Here is a 20,343-nt window from a genome sequence, read left to right on the forward strand (position 1 = left end):
TGTGGGCAGTACTAACCAGTGGCAGAGGTCTTACAGAGTATTTTCAAATCTATATACTTTTCTTCTAGGACTGCACCTTCTTTTCTCCCCTCTTTTTCAATGGTAATTACCATTTTAAGGAAAGAACAGTGTTTGTTTCCCTTTTGATGTTGGCAGCCCGTCAAAGCAAGTCCTTTATGTTATTCAGAAGGTTATCTGTCTGATGCAGTGTTGTAAAGACATTTCTGAAGCTCTCCTGAAATGCTGTGATCCTGCCATAAGCAGACCTCCCTACTCTCACCTAGAGAGGTGTCTTTAATTTAAAATTAACTTGAAGGAGCTGAAGACGTTTAATCACCAGCATAGTTGCTTGTTTCCAAGACTACAAAATTGTGAGTGCTGCCACACTGAATTACAGAACTACCTGTTACATGAAGGTGAGGCCAGCATGTATGTTTTCATCCTTAGAGAAGTCTTGAAATAGGCTAAAATCTTATTTAGCTTTCAGTGTTTGGGTCTTTGTCATTCCACATGGACTTTCTACATGGGCAGACTCCACATGTGATGTTGAACTCTTGGATGTGTTGTGGAGTTTTGGAGTGGGCAAGTAAAGGAGCTTTCATTGTTAGTCTTCTGTTTTGGCATAGGGAATCTGCAGAGACATTTCTGGACCTCAAGTCTAGATTTCCAATATTTGGTATCGAGAACAAATGCCAGTGCTGACATTTATTCAGTCTTCTCTGACAGTACCAACCTTCTCTAGGAAAGAAAGAAAGAAAATTTGACCTTTGTCTTCCAAAAGTCTTACTAATATAGACATGTGGGTTTTCATAAGCCAAAAAAAGCAGGTGAAGACAGTAGTTACTCTGTTCTAGGGAAAGTCTTTGTGGAGAAAATCTCTCGAGTTCAGCATTTCTTGAGTTTTGATTCCTGAAAATGCAGGGTAGTCAAATACAGTGTTTGCTTCATCCAGGTCGCTCTTCCTTCATGTATGAAGTTGTAAGATGACACAACAGTAAGATTCTAAAGTAACCTATTTTGAAGAATAATGAATTAATGAGATATCTTATTGTCAGAGAGACTGTACTGTTTTTCCCCTCCAAAATTTTATCAGCTACAGTTGGGAAAAACTATTTAGGTCTTGAAAATGTCCAGGAAATTTAAGCTGAGTCGGAAAAGTAGTAATGCACTAATCATTGTCTGCAGAAAAGCCTCTCATGGGAGCATGTAGTAGAAACTGTATTTTGATTTCTGCTGGGGAACTGGTCTGTAAAAGTTTTATAGTTCACTGCTGCTTGGAGAGCCAAAGGTTCAGCACTGCTCCATCAAGGAAATTCCTGCCTCTTGCCCATCCTATGGTGAGAGAGGTGTCTGTGAAGAGCAGACACCTGCAGTTTGGTTTGTGATTCATGCATGACTTGCCATGAGTGAGGACTGGGGCCGTGCAGAAGGAAGAAGAGCAGAAATGTCTCTATGCAAAATTCATTTGATCTGATTTACGGGCAAGACGTTTCTCAACAGTGGAACTGAAGGTGTGTTAGTGCAAAAATTGTTGAGCTAAGCCAGATAAGTTTAGATGATACATCTTGGATGGCAGATGTTTGACTCTTCCAGAAGTTTTGCCCTTCCCAGAAAAGGAGTATCTTCCCTTCCTCACAGTTCAGCATGCGCAGAACGTGGTTGTGTGTAAACCAGGCAGTGTAACTCTTCTCAGCAGTCCATTTTTACCACTTGTGGTAGTTTGGGAAGAAGTCACAATATTTGTGAGGATTGTAGCATGATTTGATGGTGCTGGCACAGGAGAACTGAGTTTCAGACTAATTTTGGCTGTGTTTTTGTGATGGTCTTGGTTGTGCTTTAGGTAAACACAACAATTACTTTAGCAAATGGTGTTGCAATGTGCTTTGTGGAATTGCCAAGACCTTGTGAGTCCCGTTGTTCAAAGTGTTTGTTTCAGATAGACTGGTATGGTATTTTCACATGGTATTTTGAGGAATCTTAATATGAGCTTTTCTGTATGCAGATTTTACTTTTCTTAATTGTATCACCAAGTGGTAGCATCAAAAGAGCTCTGAGCACCTGGTTAAGCTAAATATAACCCCTCACAGTGGTTCAGCCTTCCCTCTTGTGCTGTGCTCTTTAGCTTGTTTCTGTGGCATATGGGGTGGGAGTTGAAAAAAACAGTGAATCCTTTAAATAATAAGTGTGGGTGGGGTTTGACTGCCTTCACTGTGGAACCCTACCAGAAGCATTGGTGATTTTTTTTTTTTTAATTTTACACAAATACTTTCATTGTCCAACAGTTATTAACCTCTATTCAGACAACAATGGCCTGTTCTAGTTCAGGCTGCAGATGGCAGACATTCTCTCTCAAGTGATGTTAGGGTAAAACTTAATTTTCTGTGACTTTGTTCAGTTACAGACAAGCACTAAAATTTCTCTATGAGAGCTGTGCTGACTTAAAGGTGTGTTGTTCTCTAGATCCTAATTCCTGCTGTAATTATTCATATTTTTAAAAATCTATATTTTTATATATTGGATTTTAAGACTTACTGCATTTTCTTCCATGCCGATAAAGAAACCAGCAGAGAGCATATCTTTATGGAATTAATCACCAGAAAAATAAGACTTTCAGTTTCTGTCTTTAGGGAAAGGGATAATCTGAAATTGTTCTTACTTTTGAAGATAAATTTTTAGCAGGTTGGTGTTTTCTGGGTGTATATTCAGTTCCCTGAAGCATTCTCACAATGTACTTTTGGTAATGTGTGTTTGTAGTTATTGCCATTCCATGACAGCTGCTTGCACTGACTCACTTAGACTGTGGAAGGCTGTAGAAGCACTTGTTGATATAATAATGTGGTTTTAGTCAATTTTTTTTTTAATGACATTTATACTTGCAAGATACTTGGGGTTGTTCAACCTGGAGAAGGCTCCAGAGAAACCTTTTTGTGGCTTTTCAGTAGGGGGCCTGTAAGAAGGATGGGGACAAACAGTCCATCAGGACCTAAATTGAGATAGGAGAAGGGGTGATGGTTTTAAATTAAAAGACTGTAGATTTAAAATAGATGTAAGGTAGAATTTTTTACTAGGTTGGTGAGGCCCTGGCACAGGTTGCCCAGAGAAGCTGTGGCTGCCCCATCCCTGGAAGTGTTCAAGGCCAGGTTGGATGGGGCTCTGAGCAACCTGGTCTGGCTGAAGATGTTCCTCCTCCTTGCAGGGGTGTTGGACTAAATCATAGAGTCACAGGCATGGATCAGAAAGGACCTTAAAGATGCATTTCCAGTGGTAAAAGTGTGCAAAATATCAAGTGTGCAAAAAACAGTGATGTTCTTGGCTCTGTTAAGGAAGGCAAAAATGAGAATGAAGGGTGAATGTGGATCTTGAATCACTTTTTGAATGAGATTTTAATCATCATCCAGCTACAGGTGTGAATTTGGTGATTTACTGACCTCTGCAAGGTTTTAACACATTTGAGACAATGCTGTGTAAAACTTTGAATTTCATAGTTGGAGAGAAAACATAATTTACCACATAGTAAAACAACTCTTTGAATACAGAAATATATTAGATTTCCAAGATTGATTGCCATCTTCTTGTTTAATTTATGACATATAAATAAGAAATTGTGCATATATAAACAAAAGTTACCTTACCATGTAAATTGGGTTCTCTAGAGGGGCTATGTTGATGATAATAACTCTGGTCAATCAATTGTTACTGTGTTTTTATCACTTTGCAGCCACTGACCATGTGAATATATTGTGGTGGTCTTAATGCTTCTGTTGTTGATATCAAAAAGGCGAGGAGTTTTGCAGTAACCTCTTTCAAAAGATGTTCAAAGAGGAGTATTAAATAGAAGGAAAATGTAATATTTTGGGTTTTATTATTTTATTTCCTTCTATTAAATAGAAGGAAAATTGTTAATATTTTGTTTTCCATAAATGAAAAAAGTGGTCAAGTTCTCTGAAGTTGCTGGTGGGCAGCTTTAGGAGCATTTCTTCATCTTGTCAAGACAATTTCTATAATCATAACCGCATTATATCTTAAAATTAGCACTTTAAAGAAATCTAAGTGCTGCTGATTTTCTGAGTGCTCTAAATTTTGCTGTTGGGTGTAAGTTGCCCTCATTTGTGTCTTACAGTAATGCTCACAGTGCCCATTGACTTCTAGGCATCTGATTTAGATTTACTTCACTTTATTATCAGTATCTAATCTAGATTTATTTATACTCATTTAATCAGAAGAATAAAAACAAGGGGGGGTTGGTCTTGAAGTGCAATTTCACATGTAATGTGCAGGAAGACCCTTTCCTTGATGCCACACTAAAACAAAAATTGGTATATCAAGAGAGGGAAGAAAAACTCCAAATTTAAGTGTAGAGAGGTTGTATCCTAATGCCCTCACATCTTTTCTGTTACGCATCGCCCCAGTGAGTTTCTGTTTTGTTTTGGTCTTTTTAACTATTTTATTTCTCTACTAAAGTAGCAAGAGTGAACAATTAAATCTGGACACATGCAAGGAGAAACAGTTTTAACAGGACCTTCTTAAGAGGAGACATTAGGTCTTTTTTTGAAAATGTATTTGTTTATGTAGAAAAACACAGATGAGAGATGATTAACATCATTACTGTGTCTATATTGTCCAGTACATCAGCTTACAGTCCCTTCACTTTGCTGCTATTCTTTGAAAAACAGTGTAAAAACCTCTTGAAACTTTGGAGGTTCAAAGCTTTGAAGTAAGGTTTATGTGGGAAGAGGAAACATTTTATAGTAACTTTCTTTCAAAGTGCTATGGCTTTTAAAGCAAGTTGTTAATATCTTATTAGAAGAATTATTCATTCCCTTGACTGTTTTTTAGTGAGCAATACAAACACTCGACAAATTAACAGATCTTTGGAAGTAGTAATTCTTAGCAGAATGTAATTTTAGAAGTGTTTTTTCATGTAATAACCTTTTAATGCTTTTCTGAGTGGTTCCATTCAGAATTTTGGCTAATTCTTGCATTCATTGATTTGAAAAATTAAATATTTGTCAAGAACTTCCTGACTAAAACTTCCTCCTACTTAAAAAACAAACCAAATTATTTCTGGCAAGCTGCTTTTCCTGCAAGGGACACACACCCTGACCTTTATGCAGCAGGTTGGGGCATTTCTGAAAGTCCGTCTGGTTCTGCCTGGTATTACCAGCACCACTCTGTAAACACAATTATTCCCTGTAATTTCTCGTTCCTACTGTCAGGCTGTAATATTTTATACTCCATAAAGTACTGAAAAATGTGAAGTGGAAATTGCATACTGTTTTAAAAAAAAAACAGCCCAAAATGTCACTCCTTTGTCAGACAAAACCAAATTACTGTTGTTAGCAGTCCTAATTTTGTTTTTAGAGTGTTGGAAAGACAAGTGTAAATCTTTTTGTCAGCTGAAGGGTGTGAAAGGTGCATGAGAACCTGGGGGACACCGAGATTCGTCAGTGGGCCAGGGCAGTGTTTGGCTCACACAGGGGATGGTGAGACACATCCTGCTCGGGCTGCAATCAATCAGCAGCAACAGGAAGCTGCTCTGCACCAGCTCGAAGGACGACAGAGCTTGTTTGAGAGCCGAGGGTGAAGCAGTCTGGCTGGGGGATTGTCTCAGCTCGGCTTGCACATCTGGGAAGCAGGTCTGTGTTGCATAACGTCCTTGCCAAACTGGTAGGAGCTGGGTGTGTCCACATCTAACTTTGTCTCTTGAGAAAGCCAAGCTTTTATTTTGTAAGTGATGTGCTTTATTTTTGGAAGTTTTCAATCCATTTGGTTGTTCACTGGTTTTTTTATTGGCTTGTTTTGGTTGGTTTTTTTTTTTCCCCCAGGAGGGCCAAACATATGGGCCATCACCTCCGAAGAGCGGGCCAAGCATGACAAGCAGTTTGATAGCCTTAAACCCACAGGAGGTTACATTACAGGTTGGTCTGAGGCTCTGCATTACACATTAACTTCTGTGTACACATACCTATCTCTGTAAAACAGTTTGAGAGCTGCATCCTATTTCTAGCCCTTTGTTGTGTGACTAATAACCATATTCTTCAGCCAAACAGCCACAGGTTATTAGTAAACTTAACAAGCTTTCCTCTAAAGTCGGGCACAGGAAAGCTGTTTGGTTTAACCCTGTCACTTCTGCAGCCATCAGCTGTGTCCTGCCATTCTGTCTAGTTTCAAAAACCAGAGAGTATCAGGCAAAATCCATGCTCACACAGGAGGCTGCCAGGGAGCTCTTACAGTAGCTGTTGTGGCAAGTGACACCAGACACACCAGAAGTGGCTCTCCTCAGTCTGAGGAGAGAATGCTGTGCTGTTTGGTATCTTTGTTTGGGAGGATGAGGCAGGGAGAGGGATGCTGACAGCTTGTCCTTGTTAGCAGCTGCTTGAAATTTATTACCCATTGGGGCTTCAGCAGGTTCTGAGTGGACTAACAGCATTTTGCAGGGGCCTGCTGTCAGTTCCAGTTGCATTCCGCTGCTTCTCCTCTGAAACAATTGGGTCACATTGCTATGCACCTCAGAATTTGCAGGTTTTAAATTTAAAATGTGCTTGTGATATCACAAAGGAGTCAAGTTCATTGGCAAAGATGTCTTAATTTAAGAATTCTTTGTGTGTGGGTGGGCACTAAAGACCAGCCCTGTGGCTCCTACTTACCCAGCTGTCCATTAATGCCCTGTGTAGTTGCTCCACTGGCCCTGCTTTTCCTCTTTTGAGGCTGGAAAAGACTGAGGAGAGAGTGGGAAGTTGTCTGTATGGAACATGCACATCTTCTGGCTAAGTAGCACCTAACTCCTGCTTCGGCCAAACAGTACTGAGAGGTTGGTGTTTACCTCCAGCTGAAAAATACGCTGTCTCAGGGACTACCCTTAGGCCACATCTGGGCTCTTACCTGCACCTACATCTGCAGGTTTTGTTATTTATTTGACAAATGCTTGAAATAAAAGATTGTGTATGAATATAAGGGAAGAGAGAGCTGAAAGAGTAACCTGAAGTCTTAGCCTTAAGCATCTGTAATTCACTCAGATGTAGGCATAAACATCACTGTCCCTGTTTTGTTATGTGTGCCAGTTGATGTGGAACTTGGTATGGGATTGCACAACAGTTCCCATTCCCTCACTGAAATACTGAAATGGTGGGTGTTCTCTGACAAAACAGAATATTGTTTAGAACATGGTGTTTTCCTAGTTTTTCTAGAGACACAATACTGGCCCAAGTTAGATGGGATAGAGAAGGAAAGAAATGGCATGCTCATCCTTTCCTGCATAAGTAATTGGGGACTAAATTTTCAGTCATTCTTTAATTCTTGCATCTTTTAAGATGTTGGCAGCCATTGATTTGTGACCTGTTAAAGTTTTCATAGCTATCTGAAATTTCTTCTCAGAGCAAAGATTGGGAATTATGTAATACATGGGTGTGTGACAATCACTGTCACCAGCATGAAAAGCTGGACAAAAAACCCCGGAAAGCTTGGCATCCAGCATGAGGATTTCTTTCAAGAACCTGATCCCCCAAGAGAGTGCTGAGCTCTTCAAAAATCTGTCTCTGGTGTGAAAGTCTGTCTTTTCTCCCTTGTTTATCACAGGTGATCAAGCACGTACCTTTTTTTTGCAATCAGGTCTACCATCTTCAATCCTTGCTGAAATATGGTAAGGTATTCTTTACTGTTCGTTTTTCTTTTTTAAGATAGGAGATGCATAGCATTCAAATACTACCTTTGGTGTGTTGTGTTGTTTCAAAGAGGCTTTCAGCAGTCAAGGTAGAGAGTGTTGTCTGAATCATTGTTTTAATTTTACTAAATTTAGAGGAAGGATTCAGCCCATATTAATTAAAAACCAGTAATTTTTACATCGTTATTTCAAACTGGATCATGCTGAACGCAGCCTTTTAATACTGTATTAAGTGCTTGAAATACACTGAAAGTAGAAGACAAGAAAAAAGTCCAAGGTGACAGAAGAAGTTAGTAGAAGGACAGTTATGATACATGAGATACCAAGCAGTGCTGTTAATACAGGAACTGGGAAAAGTGCTGTTCCTTGCAGCATACATGTGCTGAGTGCAACACTTGAAACATTTTCTTCTCTGTAACCCCTCAGTCCTCACTAGAATCCTGTGCTCAGTTTTGGGTACTTGGCTGTTACCAAGACTTGTATGTGATAAGAGATGTGTTGAGGCTTGTAATAATTAAAAAGAACCCACCTGTGTAGAAGTATTAAAGAAAATAACTAAATGCAAGTCAGTTTTCCTTCAGACACATAGAATCACAGAATTGTTAAGGTTAGAAAAGACTCCTGGGATCATCAAGTCCAACCAGCAGCACCACCATGTTCACCCCTAAACCAGACACTTCAGTGCCTGGGAAAGAGGGGCAAGGAAATTTTTCTGTGGGGCCTTGGGGTTTTATACTGAACAGTAACAAAATCAAAGGAAAAATGTATCTTAACATCAGTCTGATTTTTTTTTTTTTCCTCCCAGTTTTATTTACATTCTTGTGCTTGGTCCTTTCATGTGTAAATATTAATAAAATTTAGTATTATCTGTATGACCAGAAATTTTGAGGTTATGTATGCACTGTTGAATATGTTTCCTGTTGTATTTAAGTTTATTTGAAGAAGTGTTGAAAGAACTCAGTGTGGGTATCAGGCTTAGAAAACCTCACCACACTGTGAATTAATGAAGTTTTCATAGCAGTGTATAGTGCCTTTAGGAGGTTTCTGCATCCTCCTGCTTCCTGTTCCAGATTCTTGCATTAATTCCTTACCTTACCAAGGATTAATTTAAAATAATTATTCTGGCTAGGAGCATAGAGAAAAGCATGGCAGAGGCTTGCAGCAGAGGCAGCAAGTGTATCCACTGGGCAGGAGACTTCTGCTTTCCCAAATGTTTTCCTGCGTTATCAGGAGTTAAGTATTTAATATACAGCAAACTCAAAACTGAATTCTGCAGATGACAAAGTGGGTACTCAAACTTCTGATCGTATGACTGTTGTCAAAAGAAGAAAATTTACTTTGCAATAAATTTATTGTTTTCCTGTGCAAAACCAGTAAATAAATCTGATAGGAAAGCTTCTCAGTAATTAAAAAAATTAAATTTCTATTTCCTCTCTAATTTTATTTTGTTTTGTTTTAAGGACACTCTCGGACCTGAACAAGGATGGAAAAATGGATCAACTGGAGTTCTCTATAGCCATGAAACTCATCAAGCTGAAATTGCAAGGACAGCACTTGCCTTCAGTTCTCCCTCCTGTCATGAAACAAACTCCAGTATTTTCACCACTAATGTCAGCTCGCTTTGGTACTTATGAATATATAATTACTTAGTGTTCAGAGGTAAAAAAACACAGTTAATTGCAGCCAAATAAAAGCATTAATCTGACCATGAAAGTTTAGTGAATCAGTGTGAAAAAAAAAAAGATATTCTGATTTAGGAATTTCACCAGGTCACTTTCTTGATATTTTTGATAATTTGATTCTTTGAAGACTTTTAGTTAAGAAAAACATTTATAAAATTTTGACAGGAAAGCCATTCACATCTGCCATCTGACTTGCAGGCTCTCATTTTGTACTGATGGTCTTTTTTTGTCTCCCTCCTACTCAGCCACCTATTTATACTTGGAGATTTTAAAGTTAAATTTAATCAAAGGTCAGAGTTTTGGTAGAAGGGCTATTTTACATATTTTTTTCAAAATGAATCAGATTGTCTATTTTGGTTATATGATTAACTGAATAGAATTACTTTGACCTTTTTTTTTCCTAATGGTGTCTGGGGATTCAGTGCAAGCTTGTTATTGTGTTGTTTTGTAGCACAAAATATTCACAATGACCAGCTGGATTACAAAATAAGTGCACACTTCTATGCTGAAATTAAATGTATGCATATATTAATTACATACATGATTTAAAATGTCTGCTCATCACCAAATCTCATGTGTTTGGGTACAAGGGCATGCATTTACAGGGAGCATTTACAGGTTGGCATACAGTTACCTCTATTAACTTTCCATCATCTCACCAGCACTGTTGTCTTCCACAAGATGCAGCCAGTAATTCAAGTGTCCTAATTTGCCTCAGGCAGCTGCCTCTGGAAATCCTTTGCTAAGCATGGGTGCCTAATAGGGACTTTTCGCCCCTATGGATTCTTCCAGGGCTGATACTTGCAAGAGACTTAGTTCAGAAACAGCATCAGCTTTTCCCTGTAGAGCATTGTCACAGCTTTTGAGGTTGTAATTCTCTCTCAGGGGCCAGGCTTGTTGAGAACTAGGTATAGCTGCAACTATAGAAAACCAGATCTTACTCTGTTGTGAAGTAGTAGCTAAACCTACCTTGAGAATGAATTTGCTTGTCAAGATATTTCTTTTAAAATTCCTGCTCTTCAGTATATTTTCTCCTGTGAGCTGTCTTGCCTAAATTAAGAGAAAAAGTAAATATTGTACATGAGCATCCATTTTAACTCATTGCATTCCAGACAACAGCTGCTTTGTGTAGTTTCTGCCTCACATAAGTGACCCCGTTTCTTGCTGAAGCCTCTGCCATGTTAAACCATGAATTATTGGGTTTTGCTCTAGGAATGGGTAGTATGCCAAATCTGTCCATGCCAACGTCTGTGTCTGCGATCACACCATTAGCTCCCATGTCTCTGACCTCCATGAGTTCCATTCCTCCTTTGGTTATCTCTGCTCCCCTGGTGCCTTCTGTCAGTACCTCCTCGTTGCCAAATGGAACATCCAGCCTTCTTCAGCCTTTGTCCGTACCTTTCTCCTCAAGTAAGTATAGCACAGTCCAGTACTTGCTTTCAGAATTGTGAGTCTTATTTTCCCTGTGGCTAATTTCAGACAGGAATGCTAACACATGCATGTGAGTTTAAAAAAAAAACAACAAAAACCCAACAAAAAACCCTACAAATGTTTTTTCTCCAAAGTTCACATTTGTTAATTCTGTTCTAACTAGTTAATCATAACAACAAGACACTGATTATCTTTTCTTACTTCTATCAAAGTGAATGTTGATTATGAAGCATTATCTTATACCCAGTTGCTTTCCAGTTCTGGGGTTAATTTCTTGTTTCTGTTTGTTCCAGCGCTGCCTCATACTGGTTCTTTAGGCCCCATGGCAGGAGGATTTGGTGCTTCCAGTATGCAGAAGGCACAGTCACTAATTGATTTGGGATCTAGCAGGTATGGAAGTTAAGTTTAAAATGGCTGTATCTTACACTTAAGTAGTATACGTTCCAAAACTTATGGAGCATTTCTATTTTCAAAGTACGTTTATTAAAAATTAGTCTATCTAATATGACCTATCAAGTCTGAAAACAGATTTTGTTTTTATATGCACAATAAGTAATGTTTTCAGTAAATTGACAAAATATCCAAGGTAGATGAAGAGGTCAGATGAGCAGTGCCAAAAAGAAGGGAATGTACCTCATTACTAAATAGAAACAAATCTTACCAAGTAGTTATAAAAGCAATGTTTATGCATTATGTGCTCATTCATTATAGAAGGCACCATGTAATCAGCAGGCACATAAGAATAGGATTTGTTATCAATATTTATGTGTGAATTTATTTTATGAATAATAGAAGGTTATGAATCCTTGTAATCAGCTGCTCTGGTTCATGGATTTTAGAGCTTTGCCATAGACTAAAGTGAGGGACTGGGCGTATCTATCCAGCTGGGCATCCAGGGGTGTTTCCCAAAGGTAGTCCTGAGGGCATCTCCACCCCAGCTCAGTTCCATAAGTGGCTCAGAGGCTCTTGCACCTCCATGCTGCCCATTCAGGACATGTGGGGTGCATGATCCGGGCTCCTCACACACATGATGTCAGCAGATGTCCTGTAAGATGACTGTAGGCTTGGCATGTGCCTGGAATAATCTTTTTTGGGTTATTTTTTTGTTTGTTTTGTTTTGTTCTGGTTTTTTTTAATTGGAAAGCTTTCTTCTGCTAGTGCTGTAGCTTTACAAAGGAGCACTTCTCCAGTGTTATTGTTGACAGCATTTTCACCATCATGTTGTCTCATTCCATGCAGGGGATGTCAATCCAGCATTGTGCTGGAGAGGCTTTTTTTTTGTCAGCATTCTGTATTGCCTTGGATAACACTTCAAGTAGTTTTTTTTACTTGACAGAGCAGGGGATTACCTTAAACAAGGAAGGCTGGATTCACCTGAGTTTATCTGATTTTCAGAGATGGGACACTGAAAATGCTGGGAGTTTAGATGGAAGTTTTATGGGTATATCTAAACCTTCCATCAGCAGTATTCTGCAGAAAATGAGTTGGAAAAGCTCCACTCAGCATGTCATTGTCACTAACAGAAAGAAGAGGTAGAGCTGGAATATGGTGTCTAAAACAGCTTTAGAAGTTGCTTTTGGTTATGAGTTCATCAGATCCATTTTTATTCTCATGGTTATTCATTTACATGCCTCTTAAAGTTACTTAGACATGGCCCAACACTTCACAGCCCTTGTAAACACTTGTAGGAAAGTTGAGGTGTTTTCTTGTGGTTTCCTATACTGTTATTTTACAGTGGTAGAACAATCAATTATGTGCATAAGTGCCTGTGATACCAAAGGAACAGGATTTTCAATTCAACATGTTGTTACTTTATAGATAGATGCCCCTACTTTCACTGTAAAATTCCATATTTGTGATGAAATTATTTATAGCAAGTTAGCAGAAGTAAAACTTCATGGAAGTTGTTTCATGTTACTGGAAGATGCTATATATCTTCTGTTCCAATGCCTCTTTATTAAGCCAAGTGATTTAGAGTTATTTCTTTATCTCTTTTTCTCTTTTGGTTCTCTTTTAATATTTGGTTGGTTGGTTTGGTTTGGTTTTTTGCTTTGTTTTTTTTTCTGTTTTGTTTTGAAATTATATTGCAGTTCAAATTCTTCCTCTAGTGCATCACTAGCTGGGAATTCACCAAAGATTACGTCCTCAGACTGGGCAGTTCCTCAGGCCTCCAGATTAAAATACAGACAGAAATTTAACAGTCTTGATAAAAGTATGAGTGGATATTTATCAGGTGAGTATGGCATTTGGTATGGTCTGGGAAAACCAGAGTGTTTCCTGCCTCTGAACATCACAGGCTGAGGGATGGAATCCCAGCTTGGGATTTGACTTGCATGTGAAATAAAAGCTGAAATGTTGGTGTTCAGACCTGTGCAGGAGAGAGTGGGTTTCAGCCAGCCAAGAAATGGAAATAACCATCAGTTCATTGACTTGGGCTTTGTGTTAGACCTGGAAGAGCCAAATACACTGGGGAAGCTACAGCAGCTGTTGCAGCAAAGAGAAGCCTGGCGGTGCTGGGATAGTGCTAGAGGAGCCTGAGAACCACAAGGCTGTGAAATTCAGCTCTGTAAAGTCAGCAGGTGTTTTTCAAGCATCACTCTTTGGACTGAAACTCTTTCTTGTGAAAATGGGGGACATTCACCATCATTTTTGTGCCATGTGTTCCTGTACTAGACAATGCTCAGATACTTGGGCTTTATCTTTTGAAAGAAAGCTATTTGGGAAAGACACTGCAGAACTGCAGCCATTGATTGGAATTTTTCCAAAGTATTTTAGGAGAGTCATTCCTTGTTGGCTTCCAGTGACGGCATTATGGTGGCTTCAGAAGACTTCACACAAAGTTAATACAAGGGAAGAGTTTTACAGAAGTTCCTATAAAACTGGATCCCTCAGTGTAATGCAGAGAGTAGAACACTGACCAAGCAGTCAGCAGGTGTAAAGTCAATATGTGTGTCTTGCGTGTCTTAGTTAGATTTCCCATTTTGAATGAGCACTCTGCTTCAGTTCCCTTGCCTACAAAAAAAGGAGGACAATTCTTTCTTTCAAGAAATGAATGCTGGTTTTGTTCAGTCAGTTTTGGGCTGAAGGTTTCCTCAACCTGCCTAGAAATGTATATGGTTCTTTGCTACCAAGGAAAGCTCTCCAGGTGATAGCTGAAGGTTTAGGCAAACAGTCAGCTGTGCTTTTGTGACAGCTGTGGGGATTACCATAAATATCTATTTTTCATGTCAGCTTTTCTGTTAGGTGCTCTGAGTGAAAAAAGGTACAGGAGAATACTCACATCTTCATTGTGTTCAGGTTGTAATGCCTGTTGTTAAGCCTGAAGTAAAACCAACAGATAAAAATGGATTAGATTAATATTAAAAGGAAACATGCCCCAGTTCGTGACCCATTTTTTGCCTCATGTGAATCTTTGAACAAAGTGTTTATTTTAATAAAAATCTTCTATGCTTTCACTAAGGATTTCAAGCAAGGAATGCCCTTCTGCAATCAAATCTTTCACAGACTCAGCTGGCTACTATTTGGTGAGTTTAATTACTGATTCAATGTGTTTATGGTGTTAAAAGAGGAAATGTACTTTATTAAATAAGAAATGATGAAGAGACACTCTAGATCTAAAATCATAAACAGAAACAGAGCTGCTAGTTAAACTAAGTTTATTCACTAGTTACATTTCTAAAAGACACCTTGAGATAATACAATTTTTCGCTCTTTGTGTGTGTTTGTTAAACTCCATATAATAGAAGAGATGCTAACATCAATTTCTGATCCAGGGATGCACTCGCTGAGCTGAGCTGAGGGCTCATTCCTTTCAGAAGTAGGATTCTGAAGTCTAGGTGGTTAGTTTTAAAGTAGGGAGGAGGATTAAAAATTAAGTAACCCTTAAGCTTTTTTTGAGTTTTACTCCCATTTCCATAAAGATATCTGCATATTACATGTTTGTTAAGACTTGCCTTTATTGTGCTGATGAAAGTGGTGAGAGTTGTTGGAAAGCTTGAATGATGTGCCCTGCTAGATAGGGTAGTTTAGGTTACACCTTCAGACATAATTCAGATGTTATACATGAAATTGAGTGGCCCAGCAGAATTCACAACAGCTTTACATCTCCTCCTGAGTTCCCTTTCTTCTTCCTGTATCCCAGGACAGTCATTTGTGTCCTTAGCAGCAGCAAAGCTCAGCTTGTTTGGTTTCATGCTGTGAAGATAAACGTGGAGTGTGGGGCTGTATTGCTCCTCTCTGGAGCATTGGGGGCATAAATCAGGCGTGCAGTGGCTCTTTTCCTTCTGGGTGTCTATCCTGAAGGTATCAGGAGCCAGTGCAGGGAGCTCTGTGTGCCCCTGTAGAGAGGATTAATAGCCAGAGTTTCAGTTTTGCCCTAAGAAATTACCAGTATTTCTCTGGGTGCTTATGCATGGTAATTACTGTAATAATGGTGCTGTTACATGTGAATAGTGCTGGTGTGTGAGCATAACAAATATCTCATTTCATCATCTCCTGCTTTTGTTTTTTACTCTGTGTGTGTGTGTGTGATGGGGGTTTTTGTGGTTGTTTTTTTCTTTCCTTTTTGTTTTTCACAGAGGTTTTTTTTTTTACTGCTTATTTATTGAACTATGATTTTTATTCAGCTTTTTGCTTATGTGCAGTCTAAGGACACATTTCAGCAATTCTATCTCTATAGATAGTTCTTTGAGAAAGACTCCTGCTTTCTTGCATTTGACTGGTTTCACACAAACACACCCACTCCATCACCCCCCAGTTTATGGGAAACATTTTGTAGGCTGATAGGATCTCCTTCTCCTTAGAGGGGGTAGGTGATCCTTTTCCTGCCTGCTATGAGGTACTCTGGGCCAGCTCATGTTTTCCCTGCACTGTCAAGGAGACACAAGGGGGAAAGAAGAATTCTATGCAAAGCTTCCTCTTGTAGAATTTGATGTAATTTTATGTAATGTTTTCTTGTGCTGTAAAAAAACTAGTCGAAAAAGTGGTTTCTAGTATTTTGAGCTGGTTAAGAATGGTCCTGGAATCGTTTTCCAGCTCTTCTGTTGGTGATGCAATAAATCAACCATTTCTTCTCCATTTTTCAGTATTTTATGGAAATGTAAGAGAACTGGGATTGTTCAGGCTGGAGAGGAGAGTTTCAGTGAAGCTGAAAAGAAAGCTTCACCTGAAAGGATCCTAGAAGAAAGATGGAGAGAGACTGTTTACAAAGCCTTGTAGAGACAGGACAAGGGGGAATGGCTTCCTACTGAAAGAGAGTAGGTTTAGATTGGATGATAGGAAGAAATTCTTTGCTATGAGGGTGGTGAGGCCCTGGCCGAGGTTGTCCAGAGAAGCTGTGGCTGCCCCATCCCTGGAAGTGTTCAAGGCCAGGCTGGACAGAACTTTGAGCAACCTGGGATAGTGGAAGGTGTCCCTGCCCATGGCAGGGGGTGGAACGGGATGATCTTTAAGGTCCCTTCAACCATTCCATGATTCTTTGATCTGAATAACAGTACATGATTAAACAAAATAATATCTCCCTTCATCAATTATTTGTGTTATTAACTGGAAGTATTTTTACCAAAACATTTCACAGGAATTGTCAGTTTTAAAAATTGTTTCTCCACGGTGCCTTGTTTCAGCTGTAATTTGTGAGTGATGGAGATGTTTGGTTCTAACTGGTGCTGCTGTTGAACCCCTGCAGGTCCCTGGCTGATATAGATGGAGATGGGCAGCTGAAGGCTGATGAGTTTGTGTTGGCCATGCACCTCACAGACATGGCCAAAGCTGGGCAGCCACTGCCCCTGACTCTGCCCCTCGAGCTGGTGCCACCTTCTTTCAGGTAATCACTGAGGGCAGTGAAATGTGATGTATTTAACACAACTGTGCTATTTCTCTAACAATGGTGGGGTGGATTTTTTTCCCTCCAGGAGTGGAAAATATGCTGAAAATATAAATGGAACTCTGCCATCTTACCAACCTGTGCAAGAGGAGGAGCCACAGAAAAAACAGCCAGGTAAAAAACAGGGTTCATGTTCTTAATGTGTGGGGCTGTTTTTGAAGGGCACCGAAACCTTTAGAAAGTGGAAGAAATAATCAAATCCATGGAGAATTTCATTTCAGGAGATAGCTCCCTTTTAACTTGGATGGTAGGAAGGTTGTTAAGTGGATGCAGTCAGCCTGTTACATCTAATAGAATTGAGAAGGCAGGAACAGGAGCTATTTTTAGCTGTAGGAAGGGAAGAGTGTCCTGATTAATAATGTATTCTGGAAAACAAACCCTTCATGGCCAGACACTGTCAAGCTACTGCAAATTTTTTTTCAGTTGAAAGTTCCTGGCATTACTGGACATTCTGAAAGCAGGGGAGCCCTATGTAGTTTAGTTCTTTGAAAACTGGAAGCAATTTGAACATAACATCAAATCTATTACTGACAATGTTACAGGCAACACTGCAAGACAGGACTTGCCTCTCTTTTTGGAAGGGTGGCTGCTGGAGGCCTAAACCATTCCTTTGTGTCTCTTTTTATGCTTGTGTGCAGTAATTGAGCTTGATCCTGTTTTGGTGTCTGATAGTTTTAACTCCAGGAACTCTTACAGGGAACACCCTTAGAAACTAAGTTCTTTATCCATGTGTTAATGTTTCCTGCACATTGGAAAACCTTTTTAATAGTGGTGAGTCTTCTCCCAGCTTATAAAAGCTGTTCTTTTATGTTTTCCTCTAGCATTCTTTCCTCTTTCATTCTTTAGAGTTAGAGGCTTTCCTGTAACATTCAAGTCATTTTTGTAGTCATTTTTAAACTGGAACTACTTCTTCCTTTTTTTTTTTTTTCTCCCCCCAGTTGGAATATACTTAGGAAAACTTAGAGGTATTTTTGAACAGAAAAATAATACTTTAACAAATGCAAGATGCTTACATCATCCATGACTGAACAACTTGAGCTTGCCAAGAAGTATCTATCTTTAGTGGCATAACTGAGGTCCTTGTTTGAGAGCGGTGTTTTGCACAGGGCAGAAATAACGACCTTTCCTTATTTTAGTGACATTTGAGGACAAAAGGAAAGCCAACTATGAGAGGGGAAATATGGAGCTGGAAAAACGCCGACAGGTCCTGCTGGAGCAGCAGCAGAGAGAGGCTGAAAGGAAGGCTCAGAAAGAACGGGAAGAACAGGAGCGAAGAGAGAGGGAACGCCAGGAGCAGGAACGGAAGAGGCAACTGGAAATGGAAAGGCAGCTGGAGAGACAACGAGAGCTGGAGAGACAAAGGGAAGAAGAAAGGAGGAAAGAAATAGAAAGGCGGGAGGTTGTTTTTTTAACATTATTTTTTAATGCTCTAAAGAATGTGTATGTGCATGCAGTGTCCACTGAGCAGAGCATCCAGGATTTGAGTGCTGGCTTTGGTTCTGTCTCCTGGCCTGGCTGATGTCAGGTTGTCTGGAGAGAGAATATCATTTCTGTCTGTTGTCAGTGTTGGTATAGGTTAAAGATTTTCAGATACATCATAGGACAGATTAGATTTTCTTGGGCATATTTCTGGCATTTTTGCAAAAATTCATATTCCAGCAAGACTATACTGAATTCATAATTGGTAACATTTTGACAGCCGAACTCGAGACAAATTTGCTTCTACTTGGTGTCTCAGTGCATGCATCACACTTCCATATTTTATGTAATTCAGTGAAATACTCAAAGGAGGTTACGAGCAGTATCTGTTAATGTGCTGGTTTATGGGCACTATTCCAAGCTGCAGAGGCTTTCTGAATTGTGAAGCTTTTTTCATCCAGTGTCAGGAGTGTGGCACGAAGAATCTTGTAGGATCCCTTCCTGCATTCTTTGGTGCTGAAGTGTATAACAGCACTTCAGGGAAGACATTATGTTGTGTTGCTGTTGTGCTGTTTAGAAATAGAGCACATTATATCAAATCATGGTCTCTGAGCTCTGCATCTCCACTGTAATTTAAGGTAATGTAACTTTTCCTCAGGCAGCTAAGCAGGAGCTTGAGCGCCAGCGACGACTGGAATGGGAGAGAATCCGTCGCCAAGAGCTTCTTAATCAGCGTAACAGGGAACAAGAAGAAATTGTCAAGCTGACCTCTAAAAAGAAGAGCCTTAATCTTGAATTAGAAGCCCTGGTAAGACAGGAATTTCACTACACATGCTGAAATACAGTATCTTAAATTATTCAAATCTTAATATCTGCATTAATGGCCCACTAGGAGTTCCACTCTGTTTTGGATGATGAATCTAAAGCAGGTATTTTGGGTTGTTCTAGAGAGCTGATTATGCCCACAGGTTTAGCATAGGGATTTTTGCCATATGTGGTGTAATCTGTCTCTGCTTTCTTTCCAGACTGACAAACATCAGCAGATCTCAGGCAGGTTGCAGGATATTCGTAGCAAAAAGCAAATGCGAAAAACTGAGCTGGAGGCTTTGGATAGGAAATATGACCAAGGAATCATGGAAGTCAAGCAACTACAGCAACAGCTTGAGGTGTGTAACTTTCTGTTAAGGTTGTGGTTTTCCCTTACCATATTTTGTGTTTCCGTAATGCTGTTGATAATACAACCCCCTGGGGAGGAATATGGAGTCAGTTGGATTGCAGTGGAGAGAGGAAATAGGCAAGACTGTCAGCATTGCAGAGGCTTTTAGTTTTGTGTGGTGTTAAAGAAATAATTATAGGTACTGAAATGAGCTGATAGTTGAACGAGAACAGCTGTGAAAACCTCAGCTATTCTTTTGTGAACCAATAATGGTGACTCCTCTTTAATTTTGAATTCTTTTATGGCTCCAGACTCAGATTTTTTATGAGGAATGTTGTCCTGTGTTGAGAGCAAGTTGGTGTTTAGGTTGAATTACCTTGCTGCTCTTTTATCTTCTTCTTTTCTCTATTTGAGTAACAAGACATTAATTATTTTGAATCTGTTGACTACCATAAATTATCCTCTGCTGTGTTTTTATGTGATGCTTCTGTTCATCAGGGAAACTTCTTATCATGTTGTTACTGTTTTGTGTTAGGCTTGTGGCAGTCACCTTAAATGGCCTTGTGATAATATTTACACTTTTAGCATGTTTGTTAAATATTTTTCCAGCTGTGTTAATGGTTTGGAGTCAAAGCTTTCAATCGTAATATTATTTCTATTAAGAGTACAGAAGTAGTATTTTTTTATCCAGTTATGTAGTAACTTGTTATGTTATGAAGTAACCAGTTATTTATGATCACTTGCATCCTGTTTCATTAACATGAGCTGAAATTATGTTCGAAAATTTACCAAGTTTTACTTAATGATTCATAAACAATATTTAAAATTTGTTACGTTCTCTTCAACATCTACAGGATTATCAGAATAAACTGATTTATTTAGTTCCTGAAAAGCAGTTGTTAAGTGAAAGGATAAAAAATGCTCAACTTGACAACACTCAGAGTAAGTGCCTGCACATGAGTTCTGTTCTTGATTGCTTTGCTGATTTCTCATCCCTCGTAATCAAGGCTGAAAGGGTACAGAGGTGTTAATAACACCTTCACTTCTACATCTTTCCAGCTAGAGCCATTGTCTCATCTGCCTTCCATTATCTCCTTCATGTTCCAGATAAGGG

General features: G+C 39.2%; 1 protein-coding gene across 7 annotated transcripts in view; it reads left to right on the forward strand.

The window, feature by feature from the left end:
- Positions 1-20,343, forward strand: part of ITSN2 (intersectin 2) — an 81,781-nt gene that overhangs the window by 26,162 nt on the left and 35,276 nt on the right. For 5 of the 7 annotated variants that reach the window (XM_032104026.1, XM_032104024.1, XM_032104028.1 and 2 more), the window contains exons 3-15: positions 5,826-5,918; positions 7,576-7,639; positions 9,121-9,284; positions 10,555-10,752; positions 11,067-11,163; positions 12,864-13,006; positions 14,234-14,297; positions 16,457-16,594; positions 16,683-16,768; positions 17,791-18,053; positions 18,732-18,881; positions 19,099-19,239; positions 20,084-20,171. In XM_032104026.1, the coding sequence (XP_031959917.1) occupies positions 5,826-5,918; positions 7,576-7,639; positions 9,121-9,284; positions 10,555-10,752; positions 11,067-11,163; positions 12,864-13,006; positions 14,234-14,297; positions 16,457-16,594; positions 16,683-16,768; positions 17,791-18,053; positions 18,732-18,881; positions 19,099-19,239; positions 20,084-20,171 (1,689 nt within the window). The remainder of the gene's footprint in view (positions 1-5,825; positions 5,919-7,575; positions 7,640-9,120; positions 9,285-10,554; positions 10,753-11,066; positions 11,164-12,863; positions 13,007-14,233; positions 14,298-16,456; positions 16,595-16,682; positions 16,769-17,790; positions 18,054-18,731; positions 18,882-19,098; positions 19,240-20,083; positions 20,172-20,343) is intronic. The other 2 variants (XM_032104027.1, XM_032104029.1) reach the window with 1 other exon arrangement.

The sequence above is a fragment of the Corvus moneduloides genome, chromosome 3 (assembly GCF_009650955.1).
Source record: "Corvus moneduloides isolate bCorMon1 chromosome 3, bCorMon1.pri, whole genome shotgun sequence".
In the NCBI taxonomy this organism is placed as follows: Eukaryota; Metazoa; Chordata; class Aves; order Passeriformes; family Corvidae; genus Corvus; species Corvus moneduloides.